The following is a 19,718-nucleotide window of genomic DNA, read 5'->3' as shown; positions in this document are numbered from 1 at the left end:
TCTCGGGGGTTCGGAGTCTGAGCAATAGTAGATTGTGGTGTTGTTGGAGATAGCACAGTGGATTCTGCAGGGATTTGTCAATGATGCTGACCCAATGGCCCACACTGGCCAGACCATGAACCAGGCGAACCAGGGCTCTCGGCTACATCAACGCCACCTCCAGCTCCGCGAACTCAGTTCTGCATAAGCAACACTTGTGCAGGTGCATTAGCCGAACGTGGCCCACGACCATCCTGACGTGCAACATCCGATGATATGTGTTTGCATTACAAGCAGGACCCGAGTCGCCCATGTGACGCGACACAGCCCAATGTGCACGCAGTACGGCTTATCTATTAGCTGGGAAATGCTCTATCACACAGAGCGCCCGTGAAGAGCAGATTCGGGTACAAGTGCATCAGCCGATGAGCGCGAACGGCAATGCCGCAGTGTGTATTCGGGGAGAACTGCCCTCCGAAAGTCCTATCTCTCTGACAGCATCTGAATTACATTATCAAGTGAACGATTGCCTGGAGAACCTGTCCTTCAATTTTCCCACAATTGGAGAACCCATCTCGAACGTCTGCGTGAGCCTCCTGCGACTGAATCGTGGACTGTCAACCTCCATCGTGGTGCTGCCAGTCTGCTTCTGGCTGTCCACATAGAAATGCTCGCCATCTCTGTGCATCTTCCAGCTGGTTTTGTACATCTCTCCACTTGGACCGGACCCACAGCTGCCAGCCAACTCGTAACTCGGAGGAGAATTGACTGCCAATGAGAACAGATGCACCGGCTCAGAGAAGTCTGTATACCAGTCTCGGTGGCAGAAGAAGTATGCCAATATAGCCGCATTGATCACAAATACGGCCACGAGCACAACGTAAAATGGCTTCTGCAACGCTCCTGATCCTCCGCTGGCGTATTGCTGGATTCGTACCGAAGCATTGAAGTATTGCGGTGAGCCATCTATAATCGTGTTTGTGTAATTCCAGAACATTGTGAAAGGTGTGTCCATCGAGCCTTGTAGTAGAGTGTTTCCGGACAATACTGCTAGCGCCTCTGCTGTAGAAGGTAGAGATTTACTAAGATTGGCTGCTGACGTGACGATGAGTTGCGAGAGTAGGCGTGCATTCGATGCATTGCCATTAAGTAGGCCAGCGTTCAGCGACAGACTTCTTGCCCACTCGCCACCAATGTTAACCCAGTCTTTACTGAGGGTGGATATGCCTTGCGGCGCAGTTGGCTCACTGCGGATGTACTCCAGAGCGTCGCCAGTCTCGCATACAGCTTCCATACTGCCTCCGGAGATACTTGCATTGTACGAACTAACACAGTTCGGAGTAAGGCCTGCTTGCAATTGACAAAGCGCGTAGTTGCTGGCCTGCATTGTGCCGTTTGGTCCACCGGGCACCTGATTTGGCGATCCTACCCCATCCATTGGACCTCCTTTGAGGAGAAGATAGATGGAGGTCCTTCCCCAGCCACTGCTCGACCCAATCGTATCGTTCAGTAGCGTGTTGTAGTCACTTGGTAGATGCGGAAAGATTGGGGGATAATTTTTGGGGCCCCATTTCTCACCCCAATGAAATATATCTTCAAGCTTCTCGTCCCAATTTGGCCGATTTGTAAGATAAAGATTTGTCTCGTTGTAATCGGCGCATCTTGGCCATGGTCGATTGGTGGCCCAATCGGTCTCGTTACAAGCAGTCATGTTTCTGTCGTCCCACAATTGCCATACGAAAGGTTTCAGCTGCGTTTCGGTCATCGTCAAGCACATGACATTCACCATCGGCGATGGTACAGAGGCACGTATGTTGTACAGTGCGCCTTGGACTTCCGACGGCTGCATTATATCGTTTGCCGGGTCGATGGCAGCCTGCACGATGCCCATATGTGGCATGGCCATGGTCACGTTATTGATGATGTAATTGGGAAACGCGGTCTGATTTACATTTGTTTGCTCGATCCAGGGCGCGACGACGGTGGTGTTTCCATTGAATTGAGCGTATCCTGAAGGCCTTGTCTCCAGTAGATCTGTTCCGTTCCCATATCCGAGGGCGTGATCTCGCCAGATGGCGAGGTAGGAGTGGAAATTGCTGAAAGCATTGGCCGCGTACTCAATCTGCAAGCAAGTAGTCTCGGAGGAATCGACGTTCGCTTGGCTGAACTCCTGGTCGTAATCCGACTTGATAGGGGTCTTGCAGTTTTGCGCGATGTACTTGGGGTTTGCATATTGCGATCTCACATTGGCTTGCAGCAATCTATTCTCAAAGCCAGGAAGCACTAGTTGAGGTTGCACGAGTGCCGTGGCGGCTGAGGTATACAGACTAATATCTGTCAGTATAGATAGGACCAAATTTTGAAGCGAAAAGCTTACATAGCAAACAGTGCCGCGAGAAAAGACACGATGCCAAGGAATGAAATGCCCGCATATTTCACGCTTTCCCATTGTGTGAGCATTGTTCCAGGTTGGAGGATCCATGCTCGCATGTTCAGCTCAGCGAGAGTGATACCTCTCGCCCGCTCAAGCTTAAACGCGCGGCGCGCCAACGCTTGACCAATGAATGCGACCACGACGGTCACAAAAGAAAGCTCAATGAGTTTCGCAAAGAAAGACGTGAGAAACGCCGCCGATGACGGTGTCAATGAGCCGCCGTTTCGTATTCTGCGACCATACTTCGGTCCGCGCAAGGCGATGATCAGGAAGATGAGCGAGAAAGCGGTCGAGAATATGGCCAGTATCAGGATGGTCATTGAGATCCAGTTGCTGAATCGTCCGTGCTTGTATGATTTCTTGCTGGGACAGTGATTGTGCGGCGCAAACTCGTTGTACGCCGTGCGGACCGACAGTAAGCCAGCATCTGACTTGGCATAGATGGATGGTGCTCCAGATTGAAGTGATGTTCGTGAAGCATGATGCTTAGGATCGTAAGAGATATCGAATGATTCTTCGAACTTGGTAGAACCAGTCATGGCCGCACTCGAGGACGCCGAATAGGGAGTGTAACTCTGTTCCATCCGGCTCGAGTTCCTTGCTGAAGCGCTTTGCTGTGGTGTCGCGGGTGTGATATCTGCTTGTTGATCTCGAGTGCCTCCTGAGATGATGCCTAGTCCGTGATTGCACCTGGCATTGTCATTGGAATATCGCGTAGAAATCTTCTCTTCCTCCGCCGCCATGGCTGTGGTCGCCTCTGTGGGCGGAGTGTCGCTGAAAGAAACTGTCGGCACCCTCTGATATCCCGGGCGATGTCTTGGGGAGGTGACTGTTGGCGAAGTTGGCCCGGCAGCTGGGACTGGTGATGCATCGTTCAGAAGGCCCCGCTGCTCGGCGCGATCAGGTGTCGACATTGTTTGTGACGCCTCGTACTCAAATCAAATATTCACATGCTCATCGCGCTAAAGCGGCAATACGCACGTCGTTCGGTCCGGTCGACGGCAGCTTGCAGATTGTCACTCGTTTCAAGACGCAGGATGTGTTTGTGCGACGCTGATGAAACGAAGAAGTGCAGCGCGCTCGAGTGTTTGAAGTTGAGCGAAATATGATGGCTGGAGGGCTGTGTACATTCAGTATGTACCCAAGGATCACAGCCTCAGCCTTTGTGGCGGCAACAAGGCTGTAGCTCGCGTGTGTCTAGACTGGCACTGTCATGCGCTCGCTGGACTGAGGGTGCACACCGCGTGAGTTGTGCTCCAGAATCGGGGATGGCTTGCAGTAAAGATGTGAATGGTTGGCCGCGGCTGCATACACAAGGCTGTGCTCACCCGCTTGATTGCTGGACTTGCAGGAAGGGAACTTCAGGACTTCGGAGTCTTCTCTGGACAAAGTCGAGATTCCAGGATATGTGCAGCTCGTCCGCTCGATGGGATCCCGCTCCAGAAGTGATGCGACGAAGGAGCGGCCGGTCGCCATTCCCATTTCCATTGAGAGAGCATCCTGCGAAGCACATGCACGCCAAGCACGCCTCATGTCGCTGCTGGAGCTCGTGCATTGGACATGTATCTGCTGCCAATGAGGCTAGGCTGATCCATGGCGTGAAAAGTGTTGTCAAAATAGCTTGCAGGTGAGATGTTGGTGGAGTCGGAAATCGAGCTTCGGGAGCACGGCGGGACCTGCTTTCGGCCACGAAAATCCGGCGGACAGCTGCTGACCAGCTCACCAGGCCTCGTCATCTCTCCACTGGACTTGTATCAAAGACAACATGTCCTTGTGCTCGCTACCCCGTCATACTGAAGCATTGCGTCGTGCAAAGATTCAGCACACTGGGATCGAGCATTCGGGCGCACGGGAACAACTCCGAAACCTCTTCGCGCCATCGACACGCCTGCGGGACATTTTCTGTTCGCAAACAAAGATGCTGATGAAGGAACCGGAATTGTGGACTCGCAGCAATATAGAGATTTCAGCCTCTGACATAATTCTGCAAGACTCCAGCATGGTAATGCCGCTGTCTGAACACGTAGCTGAGTGCTATTACGACACAGCCGAGACGTACCGCAAATGCTTCCTGAGCACGGGTCAACATACAATCACAAGAACCAACCAAGAAAATTGCGACTCGTCTCCGCCTCCTACATGTCCTCATGCCTGACCCACTGAACATCATCAAAAGAGCTATCTTCGAACTGTCGATCAATCTTCTGAAGATCTCGCACAGAATCGATGCTGACCTCGTTAAGTCTGGTGAATTCGTGATCGCTAATCGAATGCTTGTAGCCACTGACGAACCACCTGATACCCTCTGTACAATTCGGCGTCGTCAAACTACCAGAGTAAGTCCAGTACTTGTCGGTGTGAACATCATCGAAGAATTCAGAGAAGTCCAATGCGATCTCTAACTGTGTAGACGGATCTTTGACTCCAGGCCATGCTGCCCCATCATTGCCTAGCAGGGAGCTGAAGAAGTTGCTGTAGTTGCCGTGGATCAGTGGTACACCGAAGACTGACTTAGGTCCAGAGTCATCACCGAAGACGAAATGAATTTCGCCAGCAGTCCTGCCGCCGACGACCGCATGCTCCGAGCTGGGGGTGTGGGTATGCCATCTTTAGAGAGGTAAGCTATCATCTCGATGATCACAAATCTGCTCGAGACTGCACTTACTGCAATAAACTGTACGCTTGCCCATCAAAATGCAATGCAGGCGCGTGGTACTGGTCGTTTGGTTTCCATTCGGGGCCAAAACAGCGATTGAACACCCTGCCTTGCGTGATGTGGCCTCTCGGGAAGGTAAAAGATGGCTTGTGGAGCGTTGACCACTTCTCGTTGGAGAGATCAATCGGTGATTGATGGTGGCCGCTGCCACACTCGGCTTTCAAGTTGGGCCACTTGTCTTGGTGTTGATAGTCGAAGGTGGGACACTCATGGCCATGGCCGTTATCTAAGGCATTCCATTCTCTGTCAATACCAAGCGGACTTCCCAAAGCACATCCTGTGAGACAGGCAAGACCAGCGAAAGAACCAAATTGGAAGAGATACATTCTGCTCGCGAGTGACTTCCGGACGAGCTGGGGCTTCACCAGCTACATATCCTGTCCTGTCCTTAAGCTTAACGCTGCCATCTGCTACCACCATCGGCAAGCTATTCGGCGTGCCCGTGGCCAAGATCATCAGCCCATCTTGGATGCAGATGTGCCTCGTCTGCGCAAGCCATCGTAGTCTCAGCGGCTAGCCGATAGACCTTAAGACCAACCAGGTGAACCGTAAAGCTGCATGCCGAGTGAGGGCAGCTTCATAGTCGTTCGCCGAGTGCAGCGCCTTCCACTTACGGATCGTGCACAAGAGTGTGGCCCTATGCCAGTCAATCATTGTACATGATTTCAGCCACCGCCTATACCAGCGAAGGAACAGGGCTGGCTGACAGGTGCTGATGGCGCTCTGGGCGGGCGGAGTTCCTTAGTCTCACGTGGCAAGATATATTGCGGCCCTGGATGCGATTCTCAAGTCAAATGTCTCTAACGTAGTCTCGAGTCTGAAGCGAGCAATACTCGTTTGTACAATTTCTGGTCATTGGCGAAATCTCTCTTGTTGACTGGCATGGATGGTCTGGTCATGCCACGAGGTGTATGCAAGCGATGAAAATGCTCGGCATGCTTGCTTCAGCCGAGCTGAAGCACACCTCTCAGCGAATGCTAGCCAATATTCGCGCATGTCCAGCTCGCGTCAGGCGAAGACTTCGATATACTTGTCGAAGCCAAAATCTCATATTCTAGCAACTGCCGCCGAATCACCGCGCTGCGAGATTCTTCTTCAGCGCTTCTATCTCTCCATCGTCCAACTTACAGTACTCCCGCATATACCGCTCCGCCCCACTAAACTCTTTCTCTATCATATCCATCGTCGCAAGCATATTCTCCTTCTTACTACTCGTCATATTCGCTACCCCTTCCCTATTCCCTTGCAATGCAGGATTCCTCAAAAGCCTTTCCGTAAACAACGGCTTCAAATGCGCCAACCCCTGATCCGTCAACGCATACTCCTCAGCAATAGCCTCTTTATCCACGCCAACTAACAACTTCAACAACGCCACAACCACACCCGTCCGATCTTTCCCTGCAGTACAATGTACCAAACAAGGCTTCGCATCCGCCGCAGCTAAATGTCGAAAGATCTTTGTGTAGGCTTCGGGTGCAGCGAGGAGGATGTCTGTGTAGGCTTTCACGAAGCCCTCGCTGCCTGCGAGAGTGTATTGTTTGTAGCGGAGGGCGACTTGTTCGGGCCCGTAGTCTTGGGCGGCGAATACGGGGGTCCAGTAGCGTTTTATGCCGTGTTCTGCGAAGGGGTCTGCGGCGTCTTTGTCTGCGCCTTGCCATTCGGGGCCGTCTCTTTGGATTTCGGGGAGCGAGCGGAGGTCGAAGATTGCGGATATGCCTGTGGAAGTGACATGCGAATCAGTATTGACTTTGTGATAGATGGTATGCAACTTACCCAGGTCGTTGCGCAACAACTGCATCCCCTCTGCTGTCGTCTTGCTCGGGTCCGCAGACCTGTAAACGAGACCTTTCCTAAACGTCTTGCCATCGCCCGCATCGCGAAAGTTCGCAGTTCCAGGAACGTCCACAAACGGTGGAGAGGGTAGATCGAATGCCATAGTGAAGATGAATCGTTGAGAGAGCAAGCAAGCGTAGGAAACAAGAGAGCTCCAGAGAAAGTTATGCCGTTCAATCAGCCGACCTACTACATCTCGGTTGTAGACATGCGATCGTGCCGCGCGTAGTCAAGAGAAAGTACATTGTCGAAGACGGCATCGTTTCTTTCGTACGATAGATGTACGATACAGCCTATCAGTTGCGTTTGTCAAAAAGGGAAAAAGGCAGGCAAGATGGGGGAATAACCCGATCAACCGAAGGTGCTGCACGTGCGGCGCGGAGGGATGGCTGCGAGCAGATTGACTTTCTAAAAGCCGCCTTGTGCCGGGACCAGCCGTTGGAGGAGACCTCGAGAACGACTGCTCTGCTCTTGCTAGAAATAACATATGCGATTTGACAACACCTCTGATTCATCTTCAACCCATTTAAAATCTTGCCGGACTATCAAGATCTGCCTGATATGAGGGTAGCATGCCTCAGAAGCCATTGCACAGTTCGTGACACTTCAAACCCGAGTCAAGCGGATATTTCTCCGCCATTCTCGGCCTGCTTTCTATCTAATCGACCTGTGTTGGTGGCAAGCCACACGATGAAGTACCCCCAAATGGAACCCACCGACGGCCGGTGCCATGTGGCTGAGAAGCGACTCCGTACCTTCAAGATGAGTCGTCCATTGTGCGTGATACATCTTGGCACGCGCAGGCCGCATTTCTGCCAGGGATTGAGGGCGGACGTTGCGAGCTTGTCGTCAAGATGAACGATATGCATGACCTTGTCCTATCTTTGACGCCTTGTATAACTTCAGCCGTGCCAGGATATGGCAAGTCCACTGGTTGTAAAGCAGCAACGCACGCTGCATGAGTGCTGCCAACAACCTCGAATCGCTCGTGTTTACTGCCTGGCAACTTCTGATCAAGCCTATGCGAAGAACGGAGACTAGTGCTCGAAGATCCCTGAGGGAGTCCACTTGATGCGGGTATAGTCAGTTCATGATGTTACTACATAAACAGAAGCAGTATCCAGCCCGGTCGCTTCTCGATCACTGTCTCGCAGGAAGTCCTCGGCAAGACTTCACAGTACCGCCAAGATGGTGAAGCTACCAAACATCATCTTCATGATGGCTGATGACCATGCAGTGTGTACAGTGTTCGTGTACATGGGCAGCAAATGTACTGATGCAGTTCCTACCAGGCCAAATCGATATCTGCTTATGGACATGGCATAAACTACACACCAAACATCGACCGACTGGCTACCGAAGGAGCAAGATTTGATCACTGCTATGTTACGAATTCGATCTGCACACCAAGCAGAGCTGCCATCTTGACGGGCATGCACAGGTATAGCCAATACAGTCAAAGGAAGGCTTATTTCAAGTACACGCAAGCTAACTACATGTATCAGCCACGCCAATGGCGTCTTCACTCTGAACGATAAAATCAACAACCGTCTTCCAAATGTTGCCAAGAGCCTGAAGCAGGGCGGATACCAAACCGCCATGATCGGTAAATGGCACCTTGGCGAAGGCACCGATCATCAACCCACCGGTTTCGACTACTGGAACGTTGTGCCCGGGCAAGGCGATTACTGGGATCCAGACTTCATCGAGAACGGCGAAGAGATCACTAAGACCGGTTACGCCGTGGACATCGTCACAGACATCGCCCTCGACTGGCTCGAAAGCAGGAACAGATCGCAGCCATTCTTCATGATGTACCACCAGAAAGCGCCGCACAGAAGTTGGGAATGGCATTCACGATATGCAGATCTTTACAAGGACCCGATCAAGCTGCCTGATACATTCACAGATGATTACAAGCATCGAGCGAATGCTGCACGAGAAGCCAAGATGCGTGTCGCGGACGACTTGACCTATTTCGACCTCGGTCTCGTTCAGCCGCAAGGAGGACAAGAAGTCGGCGCTCTATTCTTCCCTGGTACCTCTCTCGAACGCAAAGTTCCAAATCCCAAGGACCCTCGTAACCTAACATTAACGGACTCAAACACTGGCGAACTCTTCCGTTTCGAAACACAACAACAACTTGCCGAATTCAAATTCCAACGCTACATGCAACGATATCTCCGAGTCGTACAATCCGTAGACGATAACGTCGGCCGAATGCTCGACTGGCTCGATAGAGAAGGTCTAACAAATGATACCTTGATTATGTACACCTCTGTGAGTTTCGTACTTTCTCGCATCTCAAATGTTGCTTGCTGACCCTGAGTTCCTTCTCAGGACCAAGGCATGTTCCTCGGCGACCACGGCTGGTTCGACAAACGTTTCATCTACGAAGACTCCTTCCAAATGCCCCTCCTCGCGCGCTTTCCCCGCGAAATCGCCCCTGGCACAATCATCAAAGACATAGTCCAAAACGTCGATTTCGCCGCCACGATGCTCGACATCGCAGGTCTTCGTACACCAAGCTATATGCAAGGAAAATCTTTCCGAAGTAGTCTTCAAGGTACAACGCCCGGGGGTTGGGACCAATTGGCGTATCATCGATATTGGATGCATCGGGATGCGATTCATAATTCTTATGCGCATTATGGGGTGAGGAATGAGAGGTGGAAGTTGATTTATTGGTGAGTTTGAACTCTCTTCTTCTTTGCGTCTGGGATGTAGTTATGGTGCTGACTTGTGGTATCAGATACAATTTAGGCTTGAATAACACAGGGACGCAAGCTGGAGGAGAAGATCAAGAATGGGAATTATTCGACACGCAAGAAGATCCTCTGGAGCTGTTCAATGTCTACAACGAGCCGGGTTATGCTGATATCGTCAAGACGATGACGAGAAAGCTAGAGAATAAGATGTTGGATATTGGTGATATCTGGGTTCATGATGTCAGTCCGGATGAGGCGCGAAATATTGAGAACAGAAGAATTTCGGAGGACTTGAAGAAGGCGAAGAGAGATGCTGTGAATCATTAAACGAAGTCTGAGAAGCTCATAGCACACTAGCGAGCGGGTGTGTCGAGCACGAGCGACCTGCTCGAACGGTACCAAGCCAGGTTCTAATCGTCACTTCGTTACTCAGTGGGTATCATGCTCGCTCATCCATCACGATGTCTTCCACTGTCCAGCGTTCTCAGCGCCCTTGCCAACAGAGTCGGCGCCGTCCTTGACACCGCCCGTCACACCCTTGAGGCCATCGCCGACAGCTTTGGTGCCGGTGGTGTCTACAGAGTCAACGTTCGTTAGTATGGTCGTTCGATGGGATGCGAAAGTGTCGACTCACTGTTGATGGTGTTGCCGAGACCTTCGCCAGCTGTGCCCACGAGGCCACCAGCGGTCTTGACCACGCCGCCGGTCAGGTTTCCGAGCGTGGATGTGACGCCCTTTGCGGCGCCCTCAGCTCCGCCATTGTTGGATTGTCCGATAGGCATGTTGGTAGAGGTTGGTCGAAGTTGAGTTGCTGTGCGACTGTCAGTGCATCTCAAGAGTATTGTAGCGGCTAGTCAAGGTGGTACTTGGTTGTTAATTCGATTGTCTTGTGAAGGGATTTTAGGTTGCTTATTTGGACCGCCTTCAATCTGCTGCTTCAGTTGATCTTTTATGTCTCGTGGTTCAAATTGATCATCGTTGCACACAGCAAGCTGTCCAGTGGATTCGACGTCATACGTGGCTAATGACGTTCAGTACATGTGGGTAAGTCGACGCGCTCCACGCGGGCGCAGCAGTTCTTGTGCAACCCGACGTGTTTTCGAAACCTGCCAAGCAAATATTTGGCGAAGGTGGTTGGGCAGAAGCTGATACTGGGACTGGAACTGGTTTTGCTGGCCATCTGTTGCCAACTTTATGAGCAGATAGCAAGGCCCTATTGCAGAACGAAGAGAGTCGCAGTCTGCTCTGAAGTCATCCTACCACTTACGATGTTGGAATACAACCTGCTGAGAGAATGTGCCAAGGGTCGATGATGGAAGCTGAGAAATTCGTACTGCCTGACGTTGCTACAATTGTACTTCTTATGGAAGGAAGCCTCGAGTCGGAATCTCCTACGCGTCTCGTGGCGATCGGAGTTAGTTCTCGATAATGCGAATCGAATTGGGAGTCTTCAAATCTCCGTCTTCGTGTCAGCGATGTGAAAATTAGATCAGGAACGTCATCGGGAAGCAGGCAATTCTGTGTGCTCAGCCCGAGAGCGGCTACAACACATATCCAACAAGAAGCTGTAGCAGCGTCCGGGAGGCTGTCGTGGTGGAGTCGGTGTTCTTTCATGTCCTGAGCAAGGCGTTTGCGCAACGTGGCAGAGCCAATAGTCAAACAGCACCGTGATGGACGTGGGCGAGCGAACCACGGTTCTCCAAGCAAGAAACACGTGCTGTGACGCGCTGGTCGACGTTATCGACACGTTGGCGTCGAGGTGGACCAGTTGTGGAAGCAGTCGGGAGAGAGCGTTGGAGCCAAGTGTGTCATTTCCCAGGCAGCACTTTTATCGCCGGGGAACTGCGCGCGCTGAGCATCGACAGCGGGCGGCGAGCCCGAGAGGAGCGTGCCTTCCCTGATGCCATGCGACGCGGTGCACGTGGTGAAGACGAGCAGTGCGCGCAGCGCCTGCCGTGTTGTTCACGCATGCCGTCTTGTTGACTGCGAAGAAAAGGCAAGAGTGAAAGCGGACTAGCGCGCGATTTCGACAAGGGGCTTGTGGCTCGCGTTGCGTATAAATCAGTTCATAATTGGACCGCGCCCGCCCCTCTGATCAGAGGTTTCTCCGCCGCACAGCTCTGCCCTTACTCCTGCCTGAGGCACCACAACCCTCCACCTCTTCTTCATCTTTGTTTCAGATCTCGGCTCGGCGCGCGCCTGGTCCGTCTTCGCAAGTCGCAACACGTCTTGCTGCGGCGGGCGCATTTCAGAAAGAAGACGTAGCGCGCCGGCGCTGGTCGCCGGCCAAGCTTCGATTCAATCGTGGTGTCGCGACGCGCACCAGGAAGCAGCACGCAATGGAATACCGGCCGCAGAGCCCTGACCTGTCCGGGTTGTCCACCGAATCCTCGTATCGGCCGGTCAGTCCGCAGCTGGGACAGCTTGGGGAAATTCCCATCTCTGGTTCCCCGTCCTTTGTGCCACAACAACACTTCTTCAACAACAATAACAACTACGCCGACTTCCAGACACCCGTCACCTCCTTTCCACAACAATCGCCGCAGACCTACCACTACCAAACACAACCCCATCCCGGTATGCCGCCCACGACGCGACGAAAACAGGTCAACTACGCCGAGCAACCCGACGACGATGATGACTTCATGCCCGATGCACCTACTGCCAAGAAGGGCAGACGAGTGAAGCAAGAGCCGATGGACCCCTTTCACAGCGGTGCATTCGAGCCTGTACCCACGCCTGTGCCCATCAAAAGCGAGCCCAACAAAGATCCGACACTCGGGTGTCAGATAAAGACTTCATTCCCAGTCGCACGAATTAAGCGCATCATGCAGGCGGATGAAGACATCGGCAAGGTGGCTCAAGTGACGCCGACGGTTGTCAGCCGCGCTTTGGAGCTGTTCATGATCAAGCTCATCTCAGCGGCTGCACATCAGGCACGAGGTCCCGAGGGGACTAGTGGAGCAGGAAAAGGCCCTAGGAGGGTGTTGGCACAGCATCTGAAGAAGGCGATCGCTTCGGATCCACAACTCGACTTCTTGGAGGAGATCGTAAGCAAAGTGCCCGATGCGCCAACGAAGGCAAAGAAGGAGGCAGGCAGCGACTCTGAAGACACCAAGCCTAAGAAGAAGGGGAAAAAGAGAAAGGACTCGGGCGATGACTTTTGAAACAAGGCGGACTGATCACGAATGACTGTAACGACACTTGGCCATGGTCTACTGGTTTGTGCGGACCGCTCGAGATTGCCATGCGAAGTGCGTTGGAGTCGGTCGATAGACTTGCTTCAACCGTGAAGCACATATCTGCAACGGTGTCGTCTGGCATCGAAATGGACGTTTTGCAGCGCAAAAGGACGAAGCTGGTATTGCTATCAGTCACATTTATGCTGAGAACGCTGCCTACGAACCACCGAGAACGACATCCTCCATGAGCAATCCCAGCATTTGATCGGCACGATGAACGGGACGGATATCAGGGGCGCCCTTATGGATACGCTTGACGATGGTATGATGCCAAGATGGATCTCATTTACGACTCGTTCTCGCGCCGCTCTGTCGTGAAGTCCGACGGCACTTGCGACGATACCGCACACGGCTATCTTGTCAACAGAGCTGGTGCCTACTGCTGCAAGTCTTTTATACTTGTTCTTCTGGCACCAGCATTCGGGCGGCGGGCTCTCCTACCCAAATAGGCAGGGGAAGCCTAACCGCGCCTGCCGTTTACCTTGCCTGCCCCGCACCTACTCCAGGCGCACCGGGTGAGGGGCGAATATATAGAACACTCGATAGGTCAAGGACTATTCAAAGACCGCTATCCACAAATTACCTGTCGTCGTCTTACCAATCTTGAGGCTACTGACCGACGCATAATTATTCACAGAACGTTGCACACCGCGACCATGGTTACCCAACAAAAGAGTCTCAAAAACGTGAAGAACCAAAACCTACTGCGAACCCAGGGCCTCATCAATGGCGAATGGATCTCCTCATCCTCTTCCAAGGCCACATTCGATGTCATCGACCCGGCCACCCTCGACCACCTCGCCACCCTCCCCGAAATGAACAAGACAGACGTATCCCAAGCCATCGACGCCGCCCACACAGCCTTCAGAACCTACAAGAAGACAACAGCGCGCTCCCGCGCCCGTCTCCTCCGCAAATGGAACGATCTTTGCCTCTCCAACGCCGACGACCTCGCCCTAATCATGACGCTCGAAAACGGCAAAACCCTCACAGAATCCAAAGGCGAAATCCTCTACGCCTCTTCTTTCCTCGAATGGTTCGCTACCCAAGCTGAAATGACCCACGGCGAAGTCGTGCCGCCTGCGAATCCCAGTCAGAGAATTGTGACGTTTAAGCAGCCTGTTGGTGTAGCGGCTTGCCTTGCACCCTGGAATTTCCCTGCTGCGATGATTACGAGGAAGTGCGGTGCTGCTTTGGCGGCGGGGTGTACGACTGTTTGGAAACCTGCGGGTGAGACGCCGTTGACTGCTTTGGCGCTTGCTGTGCTCGCTGAGGAGGCGGGTTTTGAGAAGGGTGTGATTAATGTTATAACAAGTTTGACAACTGTCGCGGAGGTCGGAGAGGAATTGTGTACGAATCCTAAAGTTCATAAGGTTTCTTTCACGGGGTCGACGAGGGTGGGGAAGTTGTTGATGAAGCAATGCTCGTCAACTTTGAAGAAACTCTCGCTGGAACTTGGTGGGAATTCGCCTTTTATTGTATTTGATGATGCGAAGATGGAGACTGCGGTCGAGGCTGCTGTTCTTGCGAAGTTTCGGAATAGTGGACAGACTTGTGTCACGGCGAACCGAATTTTCGTTCAAGCGGGGGTGTACGATGAGTTTGCGAAAAGATTAGCGGAGAGAATCGGGAAGATGAAAGTCGGTGCTGGGACGGAAGAAGGTGTTTTTGTGGGTCCTTTGACGCATGATCGAGCGGTTGAAAAAGCCATGAAACATATCGAAGATGCGAAGAAACACGGCGGAAACGTCGTCCTTGGAGGCGCACCAGCAAAGGAATTCGGAAACGGGTATTTTTTGCAACCTACTTTGATCACGAATATGTCGGAGGAAATGATTACCACGAGAGAGGAGACTTTTGCGCCTGTTATGGGGCTGTATAAATTCGACACTGAAGAGGAGGTCATTGAGCGAGCGAACGACTGCGATGTTGGTTTGGGAAGCTTCATCGTCACGGAGAATCAGGCGAGGAGTTGGAGGGTTGCGGAAGCACTTGAGGTGGGTATGGTCGGTGTCAATGTTGGTATGCTCAGCGCTTGCGAATCTCCGTTTGGTGGCGTGAAGGGATCGGGCTTTGGCAGGGAGGGTGGGACGCAGGGGATTGATGAGTATTTGGTCACCAAGGCCATGCTTATCAATGTCGCAAGTGAGTGAGACTTACCCCGGGATAGGAGTTCACTTGGCTAACAAGAGCAGATTAAGGCCTTCACACCGCCTGGTCGAACTCTTATGTCAGACAGAATCTGTCTACGAAATGCCTCGCTACTTATTGAAGTCGGAGAGACGTTGGAGAAGTTGGGCTTCACTTCACATGCACGCATCGCGCAGATCCCTGTTCAATGGCTCGCGCTAGCGCGGAAATGATATGACAACAAGTTTGACAGCTTGCTCGTTCTTCTTCTCATCAGCAACGATCCAAAACAGACTGGTAAGTGAGATTTCTCTCTTGAGTGAGCTTTTTGGTGGCGGCGGGGAAGGATGATGAGGACAAGGACGTGGAAGTGGCAAATTGGATAGGTGAGGTGGTGTAGAGATGGATGGGCGGCCGCAGAGATCTGCTCATGTGGCGAGCAAAGTCATCAGTGCGTCCAGAGAATGGCGGAGGATTCACGACATTGAAGCGGATTGCGAGAGAAGTATTCTCAACCCTCCCTCCTCACTCGAGTGATGACATCTGCTGACCTCTGCATAGTGTGAGCAAGCGGCACAGGCACATGACGATGATCAGAAGCTATCATTACGAACAGAGCAGGTGACGACCTCAATCCACGCACAAACTGACATTACCCAGCAGACACAATGGCACAAACCTGTCCAGCCTCGACAGTAGCAAACGAGCACGAGTGGTAAGCCATCAGAGATACTTCCAATCAGCACCACGCTAACTCTCCTCTCAGGGATCCCTATGGCCCAACCCTCATCGTCCTCGTCGGCCGACCTCTCACCCAAGAATTCACATCTCCCTCAGCATGATCTGCCACTACTCAGGCTTCTTCCGCGCCGCCATCTCCTGGCCCCACAACCTCCCCATCACGCCCGAAGACTCCACCATCCGCCTCCCATTTGACTCCCCCGACACCTTCTCCCGCATACTCTCCTACTGCCACCACAGAACCTTCGTCGTCACCTGGAACGAAAACCCTCTCCACCACCTCTCCTACGACGACCTCATCGACCTCTACTCCACAGCTCTCGCCCTCGACATGCCACTCATCCAAAACACCACCACAGACCTCTTCGCTCAAAAAATCAGAGGACTCCGCACCTTACCCGACCGCTGGAGCATCGAATCTCTCTGGAGAAAAAGTCCCCCTGGCATCCCTCTCCGCGCTCTCCTCATCGATCTCGTCGTGCGATGTTTATCAACGACGATCAAAAATACCGCTCCTCCATTTGGAATTCTCTTGTTGGAGGCAATAGTACGACACCAGAGGCCTTGTTTCTATGATACGAGAATTAGAGACAAGCGGGTATGGAATCCGAGTGAGCGCAAGAAGCATGAGGAGGGTTGAAGCTTGTTATTTCCATGTTCATGAGGATGGCGAGGGCTGCGATGATCCGGATGAGAGGTTTATGGGGGTGGGAGGGAGGGTGGAGATGGAGATTGTGAGGGAGCAGAACTTGCGGAGGAGGGGATAGATGGTGAGGATGGGCCACTTTTTGGTGAGTCTAGAGTATTCACAATGGTATGCTTTCTATCGAGACCGACTTTTCGTAGGCGAGAAGGGTGGAGATGATAGGGAATTGGAGAGGCGATGATTAATGAGATAAGAGCATAATAATTCGTAGTGAATGAAACTCCGCGCTTTTGTCTCTCTGGAATTGAGAATTTGTATGCCAATGCGTGAAAGTACACCGTTCCAATTGCAGAATTCGATCAGATGGAGAGACGAGTTCAACTACTCGAGTGAGCCAAATTGACATGCAGCAGATTCAGTGGTGAGTCGATTTCCCCTCCTTGTCTCTCCGATTCGAACAGGTTGCGAGGTCACCTATAGACAGATGCTCCGGAACACCGAAACTCGATCAGCTGGAGGGACGAGTCCAATCTCCTCACATTAGCCAAGTGAACATGCAACTGAGTTGGTATTGATTGAGTTTGAGGGGATTCTTGGAGTGCCAGGACTACAATTTTGCCCTACTGCACCCAAGTTAGTACAGGGAGCTGTTCACACCGAAACAGCGCTGACAGCAGGTGATCATGAGTTTGAAATCATCATAAATATATGTCAGTGTCGGGCAGACCTTCCGACTACTTCCATCAATCGCCCGAAAAGCATCCTCCTTCTAGCTCCCGCATGCTGGGACTTACACTTTGGAAGCCTCCTCATTCTTCGCCGCACCCTCGCTGATCTCCTTTGCCTCCTCCTTATGCCCAGCCTCGGCCTCCTCTTCCGCGAGCCAGCCTCTGCTCATAGACACAGCCTTCTCCCACTTCTTGAGCATTTTCTTACTTGCTGCCTCCTCCATTGCGGGCTCGAATTTTGTCTCACCGGCAGTATTGATCTCCTTCAGCTCATCGAAACTCTTCCATACGCCGGCAGCAAAACCAGCAGCGATACCAGCACCAAGAGCAGTCGTTTCTCTCATCTTCGGTCGTACAATTGGGATCCGTACAAGGTCTGCCTGAGTCTGCATGCACAACGTCGAGTTGCTCATGCCGCCATCGACCTTGAGTTCAGCCAATTTGTGTCCACTATCTTTCTCCATAGCATCGAGGATGGCTTTCGTTTGGAAGCAAACAGCTTCGAGTGTAGCACGAGCAATGTGTCCGCGTTTGGTGTGGTGTGTTATACCGAACTAGAGAGCGTGAGTACGAGTCAGAGACCATAGAGTTAGCGACTTACCATCGTTCCGTGAGCATCATCGATCCAGTAAGGTGCAAACAAGCCACTGAAAGCCGTCACGAAAACCAGACCACCATTGTCAGGAACTTGCTCTGCAAGCTCGGTGATCTTGTGGCTTGCGTGGCTGAAGCCAAGGTTCTCCATGAGGAACTTCACTCCTGAGCCTGCCACCGCAATACTACCCTCCAGTGCGTATACTGGGGTGCCAAAATCGTATGCCACTGTTGCCAACAGTCCGTGAGTGGAGATGACGGGCTTCTCGCCAACATTGTATAGCAAGAAACATCCAGTGCCATATGTGTTCTTTGCCGCACCTGGTTCGAAACCCTTCTGCCCGACTAGAGCTGCTGACTGGTCACCGAGACATCCCATGATAGGCCAGCCCTTGAGAGATCCCGAGTCTATCTTTCCAAAAGCCTTTGCATCAGAAGATGGCACGATCTCTGGTAGGTGGATTTTTCGGACGTCGAATTCGTAGGAAAAGAAGTCGAGCATTTGCTCGCTATACTTGAGCTTGTGAATGTCCATGAACATGGTCCTGCTGGCGTTTGTTGGATCGGAGACGAAGACGTTGTTAGTAGGCCCACCGTTGAGCTTGTATATGAGCCATGCATCGATTGTGCCAAACGCCAGTGTTCCAGCCTCATACGCCTTTTTCACTTTCTCTTCATTCTTGAGAAGCCACAGCAGTTTGGTGACAGAAGGATATGTGGAGATGGGAAGACCGCAGACATCGGTGAGCTTGTCGCTGTCTGGACGTGCTTTCAGCTCGCGCGCAAGAGCAGCTGTTCTCGTATCGGTCCAGACAATAGCATTGTAGAGGGGCTCGCCGGTCTTGTTGTCCCATACGACTGTGGTTTCGCGCTGGTTGGTGATGCCAATGGCTTTGATGCTGTCTTTGGAGTGACCATCTTGCTCAAACTTCTTCAACGCGCCCTCGATACAATTTTGCACAGACTGGACAATCTCATCCGGGTCATGCTCGTGCCAGCTATTGGGAGGTTAGCAAACACGCCTCCATGAATGACGAGAGGCAGACGGACCCTGGGTTAGGATAGATCTGGCTGAACTCTTCCTGATGCACAGCAACCGGCTCTCCTGCTTTGTCAAAGATCAAGAAGCGTGAGCTGGTCGTGCCCTGGTCAATGCTGCCCACGAAGACTTCCTCAGATGGCGCCATGTTGCGACTTCGAGCTGCAGACTTGACGAGGGTGCTGAGAAGAGAGGAATGTACATGCAACAATGCTCGCGTGCCAGACGCGGCCGGTCTTTGTTTATTGAGTGCACATGTCAGTGCCGGGCCCGAGCCAGCAGCAGCAAGCTGTCGCCCCAGCGCATGTGATAATCCTCTGGAGCCCCTCTGATGGTGGGGGTCACGGAGAAGCAGCTGCCCGCATTTGACTTTGGGCCACCTGATCATAATAGCCGCCGAGGCCAGTCAGCATGGCTAGCACATCTCGCGTCCGAACCCAAGGCTTGGTTTCTTCTGGAACGCACGTGTGCTCGGCTGCGCATGCCCCGAGAGCGCGGGCCCACGCGGCCGGAAATATCGCGTCGTATCAGGTGAGCTGCGCTGGGCAATGGAGGCCGTCAGACCGTGCAGCTTCGTGTGCGGGGAGAAAAGTAATCGCAGTCGTGGCGCGTGGCGCGAATGTCGTGCGTTACGGGCACGCAAAGACGGGAGTTCGGCGCATTGTCGGCGCCAAACGGCTTGCCAAGCGACCCCACTTGAGACAACAGACGGCCCCAGCTCGTTGTCAGGATTCTCCAGGTGCTCACGCACTCCGCGACGGGGCAGCTGTGGAGCGTTCCACTCTGCGACGAGGAATGCGAAGACCGCATGCGTTCTGCACGCACGTTCTAGACTCACGCTCACCTCTGCGTCGAGACAATGTCTGCAGCATCAACAATGGGCATACCGCGTCTCGCAATGCGCAGGAACGCAGTCCGCTCGTGCAGT

General features: G+C 52.6%; 9 protein-coding genes across 10 annotated transcripts; 4 read left to right on the top strand and 5 right to left on the bottom strand.

Moving 5' to 3' along the window:
* Window positions 1-493: 493 nt before the first annotated feature.
* Window positions 494-3,327, bottom strand: CKM354_000808400 (uncharacterized protein; the record flags this gene model as incomplete). Its single annotated transcript, XM_044803452.1, has 2 exons — window positions 494-2,306; window positions 2,357-3,327. The coding sequence occupies 2 exons, from the start codon at window positions 3,325-3,327 to the stop codon at window positions 494-496; spliced, it is 2,784 nt and encodes a 927-aa protein (XP_044659387.1).
* Window positions 3,328-4,548: 1,221 nt separating this feature from the next.
* Window positions 4,549-5,455, bottom strand: CKM354_000808300 (uncharacterized protein; the record flags this gene model as incomplete). The annotated part of the gene is made up of 2 exons (XM_044803451.1): window positions 4,549-5,020; window positions 5,079-5,455. 2 exons carry the CDS (start codon window positions 5,453-5,455, stop codon window positions 4,549-4,551), a joined length of 849 nt encoding a protein of 282 aa, XP_044659386.1.
* Window positions 5,456-6,201: 746 nt separating this feature from the next.
* Window positions 6,202-7,065, bottom strand: CKM354_000808200 (uncharacterized protein; the record flags this gene model as incomplete). The annotated part of the gene is made up of 2 exons (XM_044803450.1): window positions 6,202-6,845; window positions 6,903-7,065. The coding sequence occupies 2 exons, from the start codon at window positions 7,063-7,065 to the stop codon at window positions 6,202-6,204; spliced, it is 807 nt and encodes a 268-aa protein (XP_044659385.1).
* Window positions 7,066-8,150: 1,085 nt separating this feature from the next.
* Window positions 8,151-9,735, top strand: CKM354_000808100 (uncharacterized protein; the record flags this gene model as incomplete). Its single annotated transcript, XM_044803449.1, has 6 exons — window positions 8,151-8,198; window positions 8,255-8,403; window positions 8,468-9,242; window positions 9,303-9,528; window positions 9,630-9,649; window positions 9,715-9,735. 6 exons carry the CDS (start codon window positions 8,151-8,153, stop codon window positions 9,733-9,735), a joined length of 1,239 nt encoding a protein of 412 aa, XP_044659384.1.
* A 391-nt stretch (window positions 9,736-10,126) lies between these two features.
* CKM354_000808000 (uncharacterized protein) lies at window positions 10,127-10,452 on the bottom strand (the record flags this gene model as incomplete). The annotated part of the gene is made up of 2 exons (XM_044803448.1): window positions 10,127-10,245; window positions 10,305-10,452. The coding sequence occupies 2 exons, from the start codon at window positions 10,450-10,452 to the stop codon at window positions 10,127-10,129; spliced, it is 267 nt and encodes an 88-aa protein (XP_044659383.1).
* Window positions 10,453-12,009: 1,557 nt separating this feature from the next.
* On the top strand, window positions 12,010-12,837 carry CKM354_000807900 (uncharacterized protein; the record flags this gene model as incomplete). Of its 2 annotated transcripts, XM_044803447.1 has the most annotated exons (2): window positions 12,010-12,385; window positions 12,460-12,491. In XM_044803447.1, the coding sequence occupies 2 exons, from the start codon at window positions 12,010-12,012 to the stop codon at window positions 12,489-12,491; spliced, it is 408 nt and encodes a 135-aa protein (XP_044659382.1). The 2 variants fall into 2 exon arrangements, with proteins under 2 accessions (XP_044659382.1, XP_044659381.1); XM_044803446.1 differs by having other exon boundaries at window positions 12,010-12,837.
* A 731-nt stretch (window positions 12,838-13,568) lies between these two features.
* Window positions 13,569-15,065, top strand: CKM354_000807800 (uncharacterized protein; the record flags this gene model as incomplete). The annotated part of the gene is made up of 1 exon (XM_044803445.1): window positions 13,569-15,065. One exon carries the CDS (start codon window positions 13,569-13,571, stop codon window positions 15,063-15,065), a length of 1,497 nt encoding a protein of 498 aa, XP_044659380.1.
* Window positions 15,066-15,880: 815 nt separating this feature from the next.
* On the top strand, window positions 15,881-16,423 carry CKM354_000807700 (uncharacterized protein; the record flags this gene model as incomplete). Its single annotated transcript, XM_044803444.1, has 1 exon — window positions 15,881-16,423. The coding sequence occupies one exon, from the start codon at window positions 15,881-15,883 to the stop codon at window positions 16,421-16,423; it is 543 nt and encodes a 180-aa protein (XP_044659379.1).
* A 796-nt stretch (window positions 16,424-17,219) lies between these two features.
* CKM354_000807600 (uncharacterized protein) lies at window positions 17,220-18,938 on the bottom strand (the record flags this gene model as incomplete). Its single annotated transcript, XM_044803443.1, has 3 exons — window positions 17,220-17,711; window positions 17,759-18,749; window positions 18,802-18,938. 3 exons carry the CDS (start codon window positions 18,936-18,938, stop codon window positions 17,220-17,222), a joined length of 1,620 nt encoding a protein of 539 aa, XP_044659378.1.
* Between the last annotated feature and the right edge of the window lie 780 nt (window positions 18,939-19,718).

The sequence above is a fragment of the Cercospora kikuchii genome (assembly GCF_019650295.1).
Source record: "Cercospora kikuchii DNA, contig_00005, whole genome shotgun sequence".
Classification (NCBI taxonomy): domain Eukaryota; kingdom Fungi; phylum Ascomycota; class Dothideomycetes; order Mycosphaerellales; family Mycosphaerellaceae; genus Cercospora; species Cercospora kikuchii.
The sequence above is the reverse complement of the archived record's forward strand: the minus strand, read 5'-3'. Positions and strand labels throughout refer to the sequence as shown.